Consider the following 20,642-nt stretch of genomic DNA (forward strand, 5'->3'; position numbering starts at 1 on the left):
GTTCGCTGCTTTAGATGCCTTGCATGTATCGCATGTCCTGATGTAAGCTGCTACATCCTCCGCCATCTTCGGCCAGTAAAAGAAGGTTTGCAGTTTGTGGAGAGTCTTCATGAATCCCAAATGTGCCGATGATGTTGAGTCGTGGAACCTTCGGATCATCTCCAACCTCTCGTGCTTTGGAACAATCTTCTTCCATTTGTGCGTGACCGTTCCAATCTCATCCTTACATTTGCAGTTTTTGTACAGCTCATTGTTGATCAGCTTGAAGTCGGGAAAGTTGCTTGGGTTTTGCTTCACCTGCTCCTTCAATTGCGTGTACCATGAATCTGCTTCTGTAGTCACAACAAAAACGTCCTCTGGGACAATTCTGGACAGCGCATCAGGGACCACATTGATTGTTCCTTTGCGGTATTTGATGTCGAAGTCAAATGCATTCAAACGCAGCAACCAACGGCTCATGAGAGCTGTAGGGTTTTTCAGCGACCTAAGGTAACTCAGGGCAGCATGGTCACAGAATACTGTAAATTTTGTCCCTTCAATGAATCCCCTGAATTTTTCAATAGCCCTTATTACAGCTAAACATTCTCGTTCGGTGACTGAATATTTCCGCTCCGAAGACGAAAGCTTTTGTGAGAAATAGCATATCGGATGTTCTTGTCCATCTACTTCCTGCGTTAGAACTGCTCCAATAGCAATGTCACTGGCGTCACATGCTATAGCAAACGGTTTATTATAGTCTGGCATTGCTAATACCGGAGCTGATGTGAGAGCCTGTTTTAGTGTTGCGAATGCTTGTTCTGCTCCAGCGTTCCATTTGAACCTGATCTTTGTTTTTGTAAGCTCCGTTAGAGGTGCAGCAATTTTGGAAAAATCTGCAATGAAACGGCGGTACCAGTTGCACAATCCGAGAAAGCGTTGTACCTCCTTACGTGTTGTTGGTGTTGGGAACTTCAAAATACAGCTGATCTTCTCCTCGTCTACGTTCCATCCTGCTTCGTTCAAAACAAAACCCAGGTATTTCAGCTCTGCTCTGCAGAATTTTGATTTTTCTGCCGAAATTGTTAAATTAGCTTTTTTCAAGCGGCTTGCCACTACTTTGAGCATCAGTATATGTTCTTCGAATGTTCTTGAGCAAATAATTATGTCATCCAGATAGCAGAATACTTTAGGCTCCAGATCTGCAAATAAATAGGTCATTATCCTCGATAACGCCTGACTTGCTGTGCACAAACCGAACGGAACGACTTTAAATTGGAAATGCCCTCGCTGTGGCACCGTGAAAGCCGTGAGTGGACGCGAGTTTTCCTCCAGAGGCAGCTGCCAAAAGGCATCCTTTAAATCTAGCGATGATATGTAGCTACAGTCTCCGAGGTTGTTTATGATCGCCGAGATTTGCGGTATTGGATATCCCTCGTTCACCATTATGGAATTCAGATAACGGGCGTCCAAGCATACTCTGTAGTTTCCAGTTTTCTTTTTTACGGCCACCAAGGGGTTGTTCCATGGTGAGAATCGTGCCTCCTCGATCACGTCCAGCTCTAACATCCTGTCTATCTCCTTGTTTATTTCGTTGAGAACATATGGCGACATTGTGTAGTAACGTTGCTTTTTTGGAACTGCCTTTCCCACATCAATGCGGTGTTCGTACAAGCTCGTCCTTCCTAGGCTGTTTTGTGTTGCTACTGGAAAACTGTCGACGACTACGTCCAATTGGAGTTTTTGTTCTGCTGATAGAAGTTTCATTGGTTCCTTTTCCTGTTCGTCGTTTATCTGATCGGCCATGCAGCAAATGGCCTTTACTCCAAACTTTTCCCAAAAGTTCATGCCTAGAATTATGCAATCAGGAATGCTGGGGATAACCAAAAGTGGTAGAGTGTCCTTTCGGTTGTTGTATTCTATTGGCAATCTGACGAAACCTTCGACTGCGTGTTTTGTACCATCTGCTGTTCTTATACCTCCTTTTATAGGTTCTTCCACCAAGTTGAGTTCTTGCACAATTCCTGTCATCTTGCCTCCCAATAAAGAGCAAGTAGCTCCACTATCTAAGAGTGCGGTTAACTCCCTGTTCCGGATCTTGATTTGCGCATGTGGTCGATTATCTGTTCCGGTTTTGATGACGATTGAATGCAGATAATGAAAGTCAAATACGTTGGAGGGATTATTAAAGCACGGAGAACTGTTTCCCTCTATTGCCGATTCTCCGCTAGCGGGTTTCCCGAATCTGTACGACAAGTGAAACAGCTGCGTAGTGAATAGCCTTTTCTGCCACATCGATAGCAAAACAGAATAGCCTGTGGTCTCGAACAGTCCATGAAACGATGACCCTCCTCGTCGCAGTTCCAGCAAACCTTCAACAAAGGTCCTGACACTGTAGGTTGTTGTTGTGGTAGAGATTCAGCGGCGTTTTGTCGATCTTCTTGTTGTGTTGGTAACTGTGAGAATCTTCCCGGAAATTGTCTCTGTTGGTGTGCGATCGGCTCATTGGATTGTGTTCGGTAAGTTGCGCTCTCTGGGGGCTGCACTGCGAAATGTTGATAACCAGCTTCTTGTCTACGCTGAGGATTAAATTGGTGCTCTTGCTGTCGTTGAAAAGGTCTTGCCTGTTGCGGTGCTCTTGGCCCCATCGATGGTGCTTCTCGACGTTGCTTATTCAACTGCATCTTAAATGCACATACTTGCTGTTCAAGTTCCTCTATTTTTGCTAGCAGGTCTTCGCTTTCTGGTTGCTGTACCGCCTCGGTGACACTTCTGCTGTCATCTTCTTCTACTACGTTGACCCGGCTGTATCGCTGATTGGTCGACGCTATACCTGTTCGCTGTTGTAGTGACGGGGTGGCGAAACTCGGTTCCAACAAGCTGTTGTGCGGGAATGGGATTTTCCGTTGGCAGTTCAGAAGTCTACGTGTGTCGTCATAACTGGAGCATATTTTAACAAGCTCAGCTACGGATGTTGGATTTGCTGCTGCTACAATGATGGCATAATCCACACACATGTTCTTCTTCATTATAAAGATTTTGTCTTCTTCCGAGATCGGCGGAGTGATGAAGCGAAATAGCATGGAGATATCACGATGAAAATCCGCAAATGATTCGTTTTGCCCTTGGAAACGATAGGACGCTTCCAGCCGAAGAATTTGCGAGTAACTGCCTGGCAGAAACTCCTTGCGTATCTCCCGTTTGAATTCTTCCCACGACGTCAGTCGCCCTTCGACGAATGCACGGGTGTACCAATCCTGAGCGGTTTTTTCAAGCAGATGCTTTATATTCGCGAGGAGAGTTTCTTGGTCTAAGTTTTCAGAGGAAGCAAAGGCCTCAACTCTATCAAGAAAAACGTTCAAAGATGTTGTATCCTGCTGTCCACGAAATTTGAAAGGCCAGTTGTGGATTCCCTTTGGAATGCGACGAACGGGTTCCTCACGATATGGTGCCTGCTGTTGTTGTTGCATTGTTTGTCTTTGAAGTTGTTGATTCGCTTGCTCCAACTGTTGATTCCTGATTCGTAGCTGCCTTATCAGTTGCTGCTGTTGCTCCAGCAAATCTTGTTGTTGCTGTTGTTGAACTGCCGATATAGGTGGTTGGGTGGCTTGAGCCAATCCGAATCGATTGATTTCTTGTTGCTGCAGCTTCAAATTCTCGTGCTTTTTTAGCTCCATATGAATCTGCTCTCGCTGCTGATCCAATAGCGTCTGCAATTGCTTCGCCTGGAATAATTCACCGGAAACTTGCGGATGTATTTGCTGTTGGAATTCTCCTGGATGTTGCTGGATCGCCTCACTGAAGTGAAACCCTGGTGGAGTAGGCGTCTGACCCGATCCTGTTGACAACGCTGCAGAAAAGCCACCTTCAGCTTCATTCAAGCGAGTTTCCTCCAACTCTGTGTTCACTGCACTTGTTTGCACCGGCAACACTGGATTAAGCACATGATTGAGATCCTTCAATAAATCATTCACTAGCATGCTAAGTGCTGATAAAGCTTCCGCTAAGAAATCTGGCGGAACAATGATTGACAAACGAGATTTGTAATGCAACAGACGCGAGTATAAGGCTTTTAGTATCTCCGTGTTAGCTGTCGATTTTGCCGAATCAATTTGTCGTTGAATACTGTCAATATTACGCTGGCAATTTTCCAGATTATTTGTTGGAGTCATGACATGATTGGAATCTAAGTGTCTTACATTTCTTGAATTATCCTCTTGCACTACAGATTTTAATTTGAGCACTTTTGCTCTATGCGTCGTGAGCCCAACATTGACTACATGACGCAAGGCAAGCTCATAGGAGATTTCCTCATCTGATAAATGAGTGAAATCCATGCTGAACTTAAAATAATTATGCTTATCTATAATAAAATTAAATTAAAATGTGGCAGTTGGAAAAAAAATTGAAAAACCAAATCCACAAAATCACAAAACTAAGCATAAATCACCAAAACAACAAATATTAAACGTATACGGTAGTATAAACTAATGGGTTTTTGTGTTGGGCGCCAATGAAACAGATTGAGCACCTCTGACTCTCAGTGTGTGCTGCACGGCTAACTATTACCCAAAACACAAACACTCAAAACCCAAATCGGTAGCAATTATAATTATTTACTAATACGACATTTTAAAAACCTACGCTAGCTTAACATTATTACTCACGGGCCCGTTCCTACCATAACATCAAAACAATAACAACAATCATATCACAGCTGCTTGGACGGCACAGGGGTATCACAGCTTCCTTTCTTCTTATCACAGTCGTATCTGAAGAACTGGCAACCCTGCCAGGCTGCACTGCTTCGACGGGCGTACCACAGCTGCCCGGAGCACTTCCGCCTACTTCCGGCTGGCTCTCGCAACGTCCGCAGCTTGATTTCGCAAAAACGGGACTCGCAAAACCGAGATGGCGAAAATCGAGTCCCGAAAAGCGATTTTCTCAGCTCCCAAAAACGACCTGCCGATTGTTAATTTTGGCTTTACATAAACTCCTTTTTCGCACAGTAATTTGGCTACTCACCCGCTAGGGGTCGCTTTCTTCCTGCACCTCCAATTCCCAACGTCGGATGGGTGAATACCAGGGCAGCAGTTCCGTATGTGTTCTGTAAAGGCGAAAGTGTCTAAACACCTTTTGTGGGAGGGGATTTTCAATATGCTTCACTCACCCTACTACCTGGTTTGCGCAGCTTAAAATATTCTTTCGAGCTCTACTTCCTTCTCTCAGCACAACGCTAGCATCAACCTACGATGAGAGGCGAGTTTTTAGATAAGAAACAAAATGAATCCTTACTGCTTTACCGTTGCTTCAGCAGAGGTTGAATCTTGTCAGTGCTGGCTCGGTCGATGCTGCTACGTGTTACCCACAATCAGTTGTCTGGAAGCTGGAGGAATCTAAATTGGTTTATCTGATCCGAATAAAGTGGTCGTGCTGTCTCACCTTTTCACTGAGCAAATCCGGGATATCGTCCTTGATCGGCTTCGGTTCCGGTACACCAATGATAGCAGGCACTTTTTATTCACCGCGATGACGAATCTAACCGCTTAACCGTGTTCTTGTTCTGGTTGCTTGTTGATGATTGTTGTTGATCGTTGCTCTTTGTTTATGTTGTTTTCTCCACGTGCGCGTTTGACGGCTACACTCTTATTTCTATACACTCATTCTTTGGTATGTTTTTCACTCACATGGTAGGACTACACGCTCAAAATAAAATAGCTAGACAAACTTAATTATAATGCTACAACTTTCATGATGATGAATGATCGAAAAAAATCTACAGTGTTTAATAATTCTGGAAAACCAGAATTAAAAAAATTGCTGAAGTCTGAAAAACGATTTAGTTTATGCTTTGAGAAATATCTTAAATTCTATGTAGTCATTACATCCTTAAACATTCCTTAAAAGTCTATTATTTTACAAAATTGGGAACAGTTAATGAACAGAAAACTTCAATAAAAAAAAATTCACAGCAGTCAAAATAACATGCTTTCTTACGGAAAGAAATTTGATATGAACCTTTATTCCGAATTTTAATTGTAATGTTTTAAATTTTTGTCAGAAAAGTGCAGAATTTTCTAGAATAATTTTTAACCTATTTGAAAATAATTTAGGGCACCAACATAAATCAAGATTAGCTCTTAAATTCTTTTCATCTAAAAAAGTGTTAATTCTGTGGCCATGTGAATTTAGAAAAACCCTTTTGAATGTGGAGTTGAACATTTAGATAAAAAATAGAGGCTGAAATTGGGTTCTTAAAAAAAATTCATATCAGCATAAAATTTGTAATGATTCAAAAAATTTTTTTTATCTAAGTGATTAATCATCAAAGTAATGAATGAATTTGATTAGATGTACTTCTTTAAAAAAAACAATATTTCAAGACCATGGTGCACACTGCTTCTCCTCTTCCCTTTCAATTTCATTAAAATTAATTAGAGGTTTATATTTAGGAAAAAAAATTAAATGAGAGAAGTTTAACTAACTTTCTCTACATACTTGTTTTGATATTCTTTTAAACAGCTTATACATCCATTTATAAAACAATCTGCGAATCTTTAATATTCACGGCGAACAATTGTTATTTTACAAATAAAAAAATACACACATGTGAAAAAATTCTCACGTTATCTAATATTTTAATATCACCGCAAAACTCTCACAAAAATTTTAGTGACTCTCGTTTTCCAACAATACCTTTGGAAATCCAAACATTTATTTGAGAAGGTGTTAACAATTACTATGAATTTAAAACTGAATGTTTTATTATTTTTCTGAAGTATATTCCTGAATCTTGATTCGAAAACACTAATCAATATAAACTCTTGTTTCGATTCTTCAATTTCTAAATATAAATTTAACTCTAAAACAAAATCATTAAAATCAAATTCTTAGGTATGCAGCTTTCGGAACTTTTTTAAAAATTGTTTTCTTTTAAATGTCAAGCTCTCATAGATTTGAAAATTACAAATTTGAAACGAATGATTTAGTAAAAAAGTGAAAAATTGTATTTTTTCTTCATGCATTCAATATTTTCAATCATAATGTATAATTTAAAATGAAAAAAATTAATAAAGGGTAATTTCTTATAGCTTATACTATTTTTCAATGAAAAGTCCTTGTGCCCGAGAAAATATTCGAGTTATGACGGGATATTAATATCTCTGGTTTTATTTCATCTGGGAAAAATTAATACATAGGCAAGTTTTTGAAGCCTTTGTTGAAAAACCTGTTTTTGGAAGTATATCCTGATCTAAATTTTTATCAATTTTTGTTCATTACCTCTAATTTAAGATGTTGTATTTTTAGAAATTTGTATAGATATGATTGTATAAAAATGTATAAAAGATGCATATATGGTCAGCAATTTCGAATTAAACACTGTAAGTAAAGTAATTTGGTGAAAATTGGTCTTGGGAATTGCAAAGTAGTTTGACGCACCGAATTTATTACAATTTTAAGAATTTACGAAATTAATAAATTCTTTTATTTCACCCCCACCCCACGGAGTGAAAATTTTGAAAATTCCAAAGAAGACCCACTAGGAAATGTTCGAACTTTTCATAGTAATACCAGCGTTTGCGAGTATTTTGTAACGGTTTTTTGCCGCTTGGGGGGGGGGGGGGGGGGGGGGGTGATCGGGGTGAACCGCGCCTGGTCTTGAGACGGAATACTATGAAAACTTACTTTCTTAATGATTCCGCGCCGATCCTCCGGTGCATAGGGCCGTGAAGAAATGAAAATAAAATGAAAATTAAAAACAAAATAAACTAAATGTACTAAATAATCACAGAAACGTTCCTTGTGCTCAAATACACTCCCAAGCCAAATTTCCCTCCCCACCCTCCCCACTTTCTATCTCCTCACTGGAAGGAGGAAGGGATGCAAAATATTCATAGATCTTTTTATCGTACCCAAATATCCTTCCAAGCCAAATTCGGTTTCTTTGCTGGAATAGTTTTCAAGTAATGCAGTAAAAAAGGTATAAAAGCCTTCCTTCTTTCCTGTATCTCCACTCCACCATTTCTCGTATTCCAATACCCTTCCATGCCAAATTTGGTTCCATTAGCTTGATTAGTTCTCCAGTTATTAAAAAAATTGTTAGGTAGGCCTCCTCCCCTCTTCCTATCTCTTCACTGAAAGGAGGTAGGGGTACCAAATATTTTTTGAAACATTTCTCGTACCCAAGTACCGACCTATGCCAAGTTTGGTTTGATTTGCTTGATCAGCTCTCGAGTTATGCAGACTTATTACTTTTATATGAGAGACCCCCTCTCCCTTCCAGGAAGATGGAGGGGTCCCAAACTATTATAGGAACCTTCCCCGGCCTCCAACACCCTCATATGCCAGGTTTCACGCAAATCGGTTCAGTAGTTTTCGAGTCTATAGGGAACAGGCAGACAGACAGAAATCTATTTATATATATATAGATAGATAAGGTCATCCAATTTTAAGATTTCCCAAAAACTTGCAAGGTGTATGATGTTGTTTTGTGGAGTTTATAACTATGCATTAAACAAATAAGAACTTAAATTTTTCAACCCTAAAGTAGGCATTAAAGCTTGATTTGATTTTGGTGAGAAGTGGTCTTAAAGTTTTGTCCGTCACTGTATATGCAGTTACTTTTTCTCGCACTTGAATAATAGACCCTTAGCTATGTTTAAAAGAAGAAAAAAAAAAAGATTTGGGCTACGCTAGGCTTTTTTCTTAGAGACCAAAATGTTTAAACCTTTGGAGTAAATAATAAAATTACTAGTTTTTTATGGGTCGTGTAAATATGAAAAATATTTAGAAAATAAGCTTTCTAACAATGTTATATGAATTGATGTACCGCAGTGGTTTTCAGAGTGGTATCTACCGCTCCCTTGGGGGCGTTAAGAGCTTCCAAAGGGGCGGTGAGCTCCCCAGCCAACCAATTGGTGGGTATTTCGAATTTGCACACAAACATACGTGCAAATACACGTGTAAACAAATCGTATATAATGCAGCAAAACCAGTATATACATACGAATCATTTTAGAGGCCATCTAGGTACATTAGCACACATATTCTTGAATTGGATTGTATTGTCGTAATAAAATCATGAAATGCATTTAAATACGATAAAGAATATGCATGGGCCGCACATTGTAGGTGCAGATATACGAACATGAGTTCAAATAACATTCTATACCAGTGGTTTTCAAAGTGGTCCCTACCGCCCCCTCGGAGGCGTTGAAAGCTTTCAGGGGGGCGGTGAGCTCAATTTTGAAATTTGAGGGGCGTTGGGAGGGCTCAGGGGGCGGTGAGAGCATAATTCACATTTTCACAAATCACGAAACAACGTTGATTTGGAAACGAATCAATTCGATGCAAAACAATGAAATTACATAACAGAACTAAACATCAGGTTCCAGCCTAAAATATCGATAACTTCACAGAGCTGCATGCAAATTTTTATTCCAGTATCTCATTTTTTTTCTAAAAATGTATCTAAAAATTTTTTTATATTGTCACAGATTATGTGTATCCTCTACTACGCTTTAACAGGATGAATCATCCAGCCGGATGAAAATCCCCGAAAAAAATACCCTCTACATGTTGATCTTGTTTTATGAGATTATTTTGGGTTATACTAATAAAGATTAAATTTACACAGCAAAAAATTTCTAAAATTATACGGAATTTAAAGTAAACAAAGTAAACAAAGTAAGAAAATTATTCGAAAACGAGTCGTAGGCGTAGCTCTAGCATTTCCAGAATCCTTCAAAAGCTGGTAGGTTCATAATAATGTCATATTGAAAAAAGAATGCTGTTAAAATTAATCATCAGATCAGGTTTTTCGCAGTGGCTGTGATTTTTCGGAGAAATTTTCGTCAGGCGGAGGTGACGCTGACCGAAAAGTAATGGTGTTCTGGGACGAATCGAGGATCCTGGTGACAGCCATCTGTACAACATCACCGTGCTGGGAATCATCGGATGAAACAAAAATTCCAGGCTGACGCTGTGCTTGGTGTATATCTTTTTAGGTTATTTTTGAAAATATATGCAAAATTAAAATTTTAAAAGCAGCGTATTCATTCATAGACAACAGCAATACCTGAATATTTAGCAAAGATTTTTAATATTTACGAGAATAAATCTTCAAATTTACATCCCCGTGTATTTTTGAACGACGGCTTTCGTCGTCCGATTTCGTGCATTGTTTTCGATCTAAATTTACACGTCTCAAAAATTACAATCTTGAAAAAAATACATCGTGATAGAATTTTACATCAAAATCGATGTTCCGTTTTCGGTCTAAAATTACACAAATTTTTCTTGCTGTGTAGATGACAAGGCTTGAAATTTTTCAAAATGTGTTGTCTTAAAAAACTGATATTTCTGTTTATCAACCATCGAAAAAACCTGTGACACCCTTTTACATCTGTCTACATCTTTTTGGGAAGAAAATTTGAAAGATTTTATTAGGTAAGAGAATTTTTATTTTAAGTTCTTACTTGTTTATCTTCATTTCAATTGGGCCATTTGCATTCGATAAACTTTTAATCTTTTCGGTTATTACTTACATTGCCGGAATTCATATTAAAATCTAATTTAAAGTTTAAGCCCCGTGAATGCAGCAAAACTTTGAACAGGACTCAAATTCAGATATCAAGAAATAATACTATTTTTTACGTTATTTCACCGGCTGGACAGTAATAAGTTTGTAAGTTTGTATCCAATAATGAAAATTCATGGTCAATATAGAATTTTGTTCATCAAAATTTAAGATACATATATGATTTCATATCAAAACAAACTAATAAGTCAGTTCAAGTAATTGGTAAGCAAATTTTACATATTATTAAGATTAAGTGTTTGCTGTGAAGCAAAATTAGGGTTTTTGTGTTTGGACATTTTTCATACATTTTTCAAAAATTTGCTTTTTTCTTTCGGACGAAATAGTATTTAAATAAAATTCTAAAACTCTGAAAAATCACGAAATATGGTTTGAAATATGAAGAATCGTTTTATTTTATTTATTTGTAAATTTATGCAACTTAAGATTGAAAATCTTTTAATTTGTAACATTTTGTAGGATAATTTGTTTGTTGATTATTCTATTTCTGTTTCTGAAAATGTGCCTACTACCAATCTATGTACATGTGTACTATTTTGTATCGTTTAGTTTTGCCAATAAACTGTCCCGAAGAATCGTTTGACATTGTAAAATTAAAATCGACCATATTTACACTTTTAATACTCCCTACCCCTTTGGCTCTCAGGGCCTCATATAGATTTCAATGAATTAAGAGTTAAGTCTTACAACAACATAAAGCCAAAAGCTTATGGTTTTGCAACGATCCAGATTATCATTATTTTGAAATTTTCTGAAAATTTTCCCAGGGGGGCGTTGAGCTCGAAAATTTTGCAAAAGGGGGCGATGAGTGAAAAAAGTTTGAAAACCACTGTTCTATACGATATAATCTGTAAAATAAAATACGACTTCTGGTTGTCTGGGTCAATTTTGAAATTTGGGGGGTGTTGGAAGGGCTCAAGGAGGCGGTTAGGTCGTAATTCACATTTTAAAAGAAAATATGCAAGAATTATTTTAGATTAGAGAATTTTTATTTTAAGTTCTTATTTGTTCATCTCTATTATTATCTATTCATAAAATCAATTGTGCCATTTGCCATGAATAAACTTTAACATCGCCTGGATCTAGTTATTAGAATCTAATTTAAACTTTAAGACCCGTGAATGCTGCATAACTGTTAACAGGACTCAAATTCAGATATCAAGAAGTAAAACTATTCTTACGTTATTTTACCGGCTTGAAAGTGTTTAATTTGTATTCAATAATGCAATTTAGGCTTCAACACTAATGCACAATACTGGTGAATGGAAAATTTCGTTTACCAAATTTTTAGATGTGTTTTAATATCAAACTAATTAATCAGTTTTAGCAAGTGTCCAGGAAACTTTACATAGAATTAAATGTTTACTGGAGGTTTGAAGCAATATGAGGCCCTTGGAGCCTAAAGGGTATAAGTTAAGCCCGGTTTTATCCGGGTTTGCCCGGATATTCAATGAAGAATTCGGAAAAAGTCTGGTCCGGCCCGGTTGCCTGGATTGCATTGTGAAAAGCCCGAATTTTGCCGGAATTATTCACTTCATTTGCCAAAACAAATAAAATAAAAATAAATTGTTTTGTTGAAATTTTTTTATGCGTCAAAAAAGAAATTTTTTAGAAAATTTTATGGAAATAAAAGTTTTTTGAATGCCTAATATACGATTTAAACTGCTGATAAATTATGACGGAAAATTTTTTTTCACGTTTTTTTCTTGAATTTTGTTAAGAAATTCCTGGGTTTTTGCAAAGTTGGCCTGGATATTACCCGGGGTTTTTGGTCGACAATTTTAAACTAAAATGCCCGATTTTTACCATGTTTTTAGATAAAATATCCCGAATTTGTCCGGCTCGGGTACTTGCTGGGAAAATACTGACAACCTTAAGTATAAGTGTATAAAAGCAAATTTCGAGAAAATACGCATTGTCAGAAGGATTCGTCTGCGCGAAGGAATACGATCTTATCGGGACAGTAAGCAACTAAACCGAACATTGAAGCAGAATGTAGTAGCCGAAAAACCTAGGTTTTTGTGCCAAACAAGACCATGTATTCCAAAATGTTCAAGGAGGAGTGCCTGAGAAAACGTATTCTTCCGTACATTCTACCTCACAAGGGTAAAGTTTTGGCCAGATTTGGCAAGCTGACACTACAGCAAAGACGTACTACAGTGGTATCGGGACAACAACGGTGTGGATTTTGACGAAAAGAACATCAACCCACACAACTGCCCTCAATTCTGTTCTATCGAAAAATTTTGGGCAATTATCAAGCAGAAGATGAAGAAGGATGCTAGGACGACTCGGGATGCGACAGAGATCAAGAGATGGTGGAAAAATAAGTCCGCTGAGGTCCAAACTATGATGAGTGGTATTCGCGGAATTTTTTTTTGTTATTTTTCCTGTAAAGTGCAATAAAAGACCTACATTTTGAGTTCATATTATTTTCATATCGTTTACATAGCTCCGAGATAGATCCGTTTTAATGCGTCCAGATTTAATAAGAACTTTGTTTTAGGTGTACGCGATAAAACTTTCAACAAAATCGAGTTTAATCAAAAAACTCTTTTTCGTTTTCTTCCCCTAGCTCGAAAGTGCACGAAGATGACCTGCGGCGTGAAATCCAGACCAACGTTCCGATGCTGGCCCCGGAAGTACTGGCTGTCTTTGCCAACTCGCAAATATTCCAGGAACAATCCCCTCCGAAATCCTCGGCTAAAAGTCCGCCAATCGTGAAGTTTGCCATCTCACCGGACACTTCACCGATCGAAATAACCCCTCCGACGCTGGTCGTTTCGGCAGTCTCGAACGACTCGCTCAACGTTTCATTGGACAGTATCGGCGGCAGCGGCGGCGGATTTTCCAGACGGGAAAACGATTCCGATAAGCTTCTGAGACGACTCGAAGGTAACGATAGCGATTAGTCCTTGCATTGTGCATCTACCATATTTGCGTACTGTAACGGTGTAATAACGGTGACTGAAAGCACTGCGGCCGACCAGTATTGCCCTCCTCTTCTTCTTTTTATTCAACACAACACCACCACCACCACCATCAACAGTCAACACCATCACACCTCTGCACCGACTGGATGTTTTAGGACGCTAATGAACTGCATGAACTTCGCGAAACACTCGAAAAACCTATACAAAATCCATTAATCTTATTTTACCCCTATTAGAATTAGCACTTAGTCTGGTCACTCTATTTGTAAATGGGAATTGTAAACATGGACACACAAAGATAAAGTTTGTACAAATTTTCTTCATTGGTTAAAATGTTTGAAATTGTTCCCATTTTGTTTATACATTTTGTTGAATTCAGTATCATGTAGCAATATTTTATAAGAGAAATATTGGAAGAATAAAACTGATTTTTCAAATAAACCAACCGACCAGACTGTTTAGTACTAACGTCTTCTAAATTCACTAACCAGGTGAGTGAACACCGCTTGTGATCGTTGTATTTTTACTCATTTGTAATCCCGCTTCGATAGAGTATGCTTGTCCAAATTGTGAAGTGCATGTTTCGAATTAGAAAAATCGTTCATTCAAATTTAGGCATAAATAACCATCACTTTACACACACGTTAACATAAATGTTATTTTTTCATGGAGAATGTTCACAATATGCATGATTCGAGTAAAATACTGAACAACGACAAAAACGAGTATTCAACTTATGATATTCCCTCATAGTAAATTTAAGTCGAAGAAAAACATAACAAGTTCAACAATTTGGAATAAAATAGTGTTATGAAATTAGTTGTTTTTCATAACACTATTTACTATTTTACTGAAGAATATCGATTGGAATAGGGTTTAAACAGTACCTCCCAGTTAAAGATGCGAATTATGCTCACATTATTATTATAATTGAAAAAAAAAAACAATGTTACATATACTAACTTCAGTTCGCCACTTTTTTGTTGGAATGCAGAAGGAATACCGACGCCATAAAAAACGCCTTTTTATGATACCGGCGGCGATGAAGTTCCACGTTTGAGATTCAGGACCACCAAGCGAGGATGATAAACCGCAGGTAGCGATTCAAAATACTTGCAGTTTTCGTGACGTCACCACACATATTCACCAATTTTCACACCCGTACAACAAAACGGATAAGACGTTGGAGATGAAGATTCAGATTTTCTCGTTCGTAGAGAGATCTGGGATGTTACGGAGACTCGCAAACGAAAATCGGTCCTTTCTGATCCGGGCTAAAGCACATTCCATGCATCACCAGAACTCTATAAAGCTAAAATCTGGCTTTGTCCTATCCTAGAAACGTCATCATGATCATTTTAAAATCATTATTCTTTCACCTAAGCGTTTATAAAGCTTTTATAAAACATACTAGCAATTTTAGTTTTTTTTTATTCAGGGAGTTCTCCGAGTTTTTTTTTAATTTTTTTAAGGCAACCTTGATAGTTGATGGATGATGATTGCATTATTGAGATACGATCTAGTTAAATTATTAGCAATATTTTAACCATAATTAAAGCATATTTTTTAGTGCCGATCCAAATTTGTTGCCCTGCAACTGGAATGAGAGGGGAATTTTTGTTTTCTTTATGCAACGAGATTTTTTTTATGATTTCTCATTAGCTAAAGTTTGAAATAAAGAGTACATTTTCTCACAAATTTTATTTTTGGTGCCCAAAACTGAAAAAAAGATCCTTTCTCTCACAATTTAAAAAAAAAAATCTTCGGTTGAGAGGCATGTTGGTCGCTTAAGATCGACAAATTTTCATCGCGCCGAAGACTTCATGATTGGTTCTGCGTACAGCGGCATGCGACCAACAAGCCGGAGGTTCAAAAAACAACACAGAGGGGAAAAAGTGAGTGCCAAACATCGGATAGACACTGGTCTTTTTTTTTGTTTTTTTTCGGGTTGATCCGTCAATTGACGTTTGCTGAATAACTTCTCCAGATCAAGATGATTAAAGGCTGAAGACACGTGAATAAGTGAATTTTTGAGGCCTTCTTTCAGCCAGATTGCTGACTAAAAATTGAACCACGATATTTATTCAGCGTTTATTCAGCAAAAAGTGTTTGTTGGGTTAGTCAATAAAATGCTTAATGGCTTTATTATGATCAGATAAATATCTAATTAGTTTTATAATATGAGAGCCATATAAAAAGCTAAATTTTGTCATTTCTCTCGTAAACCAACCAATTACACGCTAAGGATGAGTTCCGCATTTCTGAGCAGTTAATCATTAGTACAGTGTCTTCAGACTTTTTAAATGAAAAGCGATTGGTTGTAAATGACCCGTGGAATAAACCATGAGTGTAAATCGAATTTCGTTGTCTGACGCCATCCAAGATGGCGGCTTCTGCTGAACTTTAAAATGTTCTAAATGACTCAAAATCGCATAAAACCCCAACAATATTGGTATTAGGTGAAAGGGATAAACGAGTAGAAGTCGAATTAAACTGACTAAAAATGACTAAAAATCGCATGAAACCCCGCATGGCCCGCGATCAACTTTTTGTGGCCCGCGAAACTCTTTTTGTATAACTGTATAAAAACTTAAAGTTAAAACACGCTTTTAAATTGTTGTGTTTGTCCATTCTCCATACATTTTTCGAACATTTGCATTTTTTTTCGAACGTAAAAGAATGCGAATATCATTTAAAAGTTCTGAAAAAATCACCAAATATTATTTGAAACATGGAGAATCGTTCATTCTCCATTCAAAATCAATCGTTTTTGCACTTGTACCCCTTTGGCTTTAAGGGCCTCTTATACTTTTACAATAAAGATTATCATCACTGAATAAAAAAAAATACAACTACAATTTTTAATTGTAAAAATAGTACGGCATTTGACACGTTATCTGTAAATTTCATCACACATTTTTCAACGTTATCCGATTGGGTTTTGGTGACTACATATCATTGCTATAAACAGCACTCATGTGGACTCTAGTTTCAATATTGAGGAGTTAGGATAGTCTCAGAAAGATAGTAAGATCGTATCACAGTAAGATATCAACATCACAGCTAAAATTATCCATACTTTTAAAACAACTTCAACTATCTGTGACTTGCATTCTATTTCAACAACTTTGTGCATCCATCAAAATTTAAGAACTTTTGTAAATTATGTAAATTATCAAAAGTTTGATCTGTAAATATTTCCAATTTGGTTTTATTTGCTAAGCTTCAACAGAAAAGGGTAAATTCATGAAAATTAATCCAAATCCAATTATATTTTAGGTGGCAACGTGGTCATTTTTCAGTTTATCTCAAAAATCGTTCAAATTCAGTTAGTTCTTCAATTTGGCTAAAAACTTTCATAACTTTGTTCTCAACATATATGAAAAAAAATACCAAGTCATGTCTGTCCCATATGAAATATACCCGCAAAGCTGTCCCATATGTCTATATTTACAAATATCCATACAATGTGTGCGCCAAAATAAGCATTCATTAAAATTTCGAAACTTAGAATAGATAAAACAGTCAAAAAGAACATTTTCCAGCTAAGCTTAGCCGCCAATTCCACCAAACTGTATTTTTTTAATTTCGCATGAGGCTTATTGAATTGTTCGTTGTAAAACATGGAAAATAGTCAGCTACAAAGCCATATTTTTTTTTGTTTTTTGTCATGCTGTTACTTACTGCTTGGATTTTCATAAAATCTACGAACCAAAATACGCGTACCTGGTAGCACACGCGAAGTATTGTATAGATTTTTCTCATTAAATATTTGAAGTCAAGATGCTTTGCTGTTTCTGATTCAGCATTAATTTAATTTGTAGGTATTTATAGTTTTTCTGAAAAGATAATCGACCAACTTTCCAAAAGATGAAGGTACAGGTTATTTTATTCATAGTACGTTGTTATTAATTTTATTTTAGAACTACTCAATTCTTACGATAAACTTACGTTATCTTTATCTAAATACTAGCTGATCCCAATCGAACTCCGTTTCGCTTTCAACTTGGAATATGTCATAAACAGTTTGTATGAAAGTCAATTTTTTTCCAGATTCATTGTTAAGTAATAATTGCAAAAATATTGGACGATAACTTCGTCTGTCGTCTGCTACTAAAGATGAAATCAGGAATCAAAAACCACGTGTATAAATTTCGACTAAATCATTACATAACAACGCAATTATTGCCAAAAAGCTAAACCCCTTTCGGGGGCTCTTATATATACTTTGATATCTGAAATCGATTGCCTTCCCTCAAAACTCCCGTGTGCAAATTTTCAAAGCAATCCATTGTATAATAACGTCAATATTGCTGAAAATAGTGAAAAATTAATTTATATGGACGATCCCTTTCGTCGACCCCTGGCAAAATATTTGACATCTGAGATCGATTGTCCGTCCCTGAAAACTACCGTGTGCAAATTTTCATCCCAATCCGATGTATAATAACGACGATATTGCAAAAATATTGAAAGGTTTATATGGACGACCCCCTTTGCCGGCCCCTTACACTGAATTGAATACCTGAAATCCATTGCTCATCTCTCAAAACTCTCGTGTACCCATTTTCGTCTGAATCCGATGTATAATAACGACAATATCGCATCAACGGTGGTTAACATGGACGACCCCTTTGGCCGACCCCTGATTTTAGTTTGGATAAGTGAAATCAGTTATTTGTCCCTAATAACTCCTATGTGCAATTTTTCATCCCAATTCGATGTTCAAAAACGACAATATCACTAAGATACTGAAAATTTAATATGGACGACCCCTTTTGCCGGCCCCTTACACAATTTTTTTTTGTTTGTTGTTTTTAATTATCATTGCAATTTAAGATACAATCTTATAAAACACTGCAATTGGTTATAACTGGGATTTTTAATGCACAAACTCTCGAACTAAACTAGGTACATACTTTCATCTTTTCCTAATCTAACCTGGCTTGATTTAAATTTGATACCTCAAATCGATTGCACGTCACTCAAAACTATCATGTACCAATTTTCATCTGAATACGATGTATGATAACGTCAATATCGCAAAAACAGCGAACAGTTAATATGGACGACCCCTTTGGCTGTCCCCTTACACAAAATTTGACATTTCAAATCGATTGCTCGTCTTTCAACACACTCATGAGCAAATTTTCAACACAATCCGACGAAAAATAACGTCATTATCACGAAAACAATATTTGTCTTGTATGGACGACCCCCTTCAGAAGGGGTCATCCGGAAATCTGAAAACATTTTTCATCTTTCCTAGTTCTAATAAGCATCCATGCCAAATTTCAGACCTCTAGCTCTTAAGACAGCTGAGTCTATAGAGGACAAACAAACAAACATAAAGAAATTGCTTTTTATGTATATATGTAGATGTCATAAACATCATAATACAGCGCAGATAGAGAGAATCCAATGATCAACTGACAAAAGAAAAGCCAAATATGGGACAGCTTTGCGGGTACATTTAATATGCATGCGAAATATACTCGCAAGGCTGTCCCATCATTATTTTCTCCTCTGCATCTACAACTTCCAAAGCAAAAAAACATTGGACGAAATTCTACAACAATTATCTTAATATCTGTGAAGAATGAAATAGAAAAGTTAAAGTTTCAACCGAGAAATCCACAAAAGTTTATAAAAATCTTTAAAGCCGTTTTTCTCGGTTCGTTGTTTTTGCATATGGGACAGCCTTGCCGGCAGCGGTAGAATAGGTTGTAAGTAGGTAAAAGAATTGATTAACACACAGATTCTTAAAAATATTTAGATCAATAAAGTTAATACGATTTCCTGAGGAAGATGCCAATCAGCACCGAAACATAGGATCAATCAAAACATCGTTTCAAGAAAATAAAGACTGATATGCCGAAAAACAATTACAACATTCTGACTATCTGTGATTTCATCCAAAAATTCTGTGATGATTTTCTGTGATGCTATTCCTATTACTTCCATTTAAAATCATGAAAAACTGACTGTTTTTTACATTTTGGTTCAGAAAATCAATAACTTTAACAATCTTATTAAGGATGGTAAAGTGTCACTAATAAAACTTAATTTTAAAAAATAAGAATTTTATAATATTACTCCAATTCAAAGTTAAAAATCTAAAAACTCTATAGACAACAAAAATTATAATTTTGGAATAACGTAACCAAATTTTAAAAATCTGTGAATTCTGTGATTACTTAGAATATTTTGCGTTCTGTGACACAGATTCTGTGACGGAAATTTGCTCAAAATTCTGTGAAAATATAGATTTTTTTGTGACTTCGGAACCTTGGTTTGTACTTTGAAAAATCAATAACTTATTATATAACTAACGTTCGTTAAAAAAAAAATTTAAATGTCAAAAGCTTGTGAGCATTACTTTTTTCAACCATTCCATTCTGTGGTTTATTCAATTTGTCTATAAAATTTTTCTAAGTACACCGGTGAACTTGAAAACTTTGGAAAACGGGCGATCGTTTTTTTATATTTAGATACCATTAAATCGACTTTAAATCCATTGTAGTCAAGCAATTTAACATTTCTGAGATGGATAAAACGAATAGGTTTTAAATCCCTTTAAAAGATTGCCGTACATACATAAGTTGGGAGTATATAATTCATTAGGTACTGCGTAATATGGAGCAAATGGGGCAAAATTTGTAAAAATATGCAAGTAACAAAAATGATTTTTCAATATTTGATGTGACCTAAGCATTTTTTTTTTATTGCTTTTTTAAAAATCTGATACTTTTTTTTTCTTTGAATAGTTCAGAACAATTTGTTTTTTTGGCCCGCCAGCCAATCTCATTTCTGAAGTTTGGCCCGCCTGTTGAAAATGTTGGCCACCAATGCTCTATAAGATACATCCTTGTCTCACTCAAGCAGTTACAGTACCATGCACAAAAATGTCATAAAATTCTTTAACCAAGGTTGTATTGATTTTCGTATAACGTCGGATATCTTTTCTGTGGTACAAGTTAGGTATGAGGTTCGTTCACATGAAATGTACTGCAAGAATCAAGGGATATTTAAAATTCAAAGTTATATTTTTGTTGTTGAACTTTTAGTACATATCTTCAGGACTAAATGAATCGCTACCAAAATTGTTATTGCTATTTTGAGCAGTAAAAACA

The 20,642-nt window shown here is 36.5% G+C and overlaps 1 protein-coding gene and 1 long non-coding RNA gene across 7 annotated transcripts in view; one reads left to right on the forward strand and one right to left on the reverse strand.

Moving 5' to 3' along the window:
- Window positions 1-20,642, forward strand: part of LOC129745934 (uncharacterized) — a 111,457-nt gene that overhangs the window by 89,639 nt on the left and 1,176 nt on the right. For all 6 annotated transcript variants that reach the window (XM_055739328.1, XM_055739331.1, XM_055739329.1 and 3 more), the window contains exon 5: window positions 13,152-13,471. In XM_055739328.1, the coding sequence (XP_055595303.1) occupies window positions 13,152-13,471 (320 nt within the window). The remainder of the gene's footprint in view (window positions 1-13,151; window positions 13,472-20,642) is intronic.
- On the reverse strand, window positions 4,813-5,713 carry LOC129745936 (uncharacterized). Its single transcript, XR_008737213.1, has 4 exons — window positions 5,419-5,713; window positions 5,280-5,362; window positions 5,147-5,223; window positions 4,813-5,083 (listed from the first exon to the last, which is right to left on the reverse strand). It is a non-coding gene; the product is annotated as an uncharacterized LOC129745936 (long non-coding RNA).

This window comes from Uranotaenia lowii, chromosome 2 (assembly GCF_029784155.1).
Source record: "Uranotaenia lowii strain MFRU-FL chromosome 2, ASM2978415v1, whole genome shotgun sequence".
NCBI lineage: Eukaryota > Metazoa > Arthropoda > Insecta > Diptera > Culicidae > Uranotaenia > Uranotaenia lowii.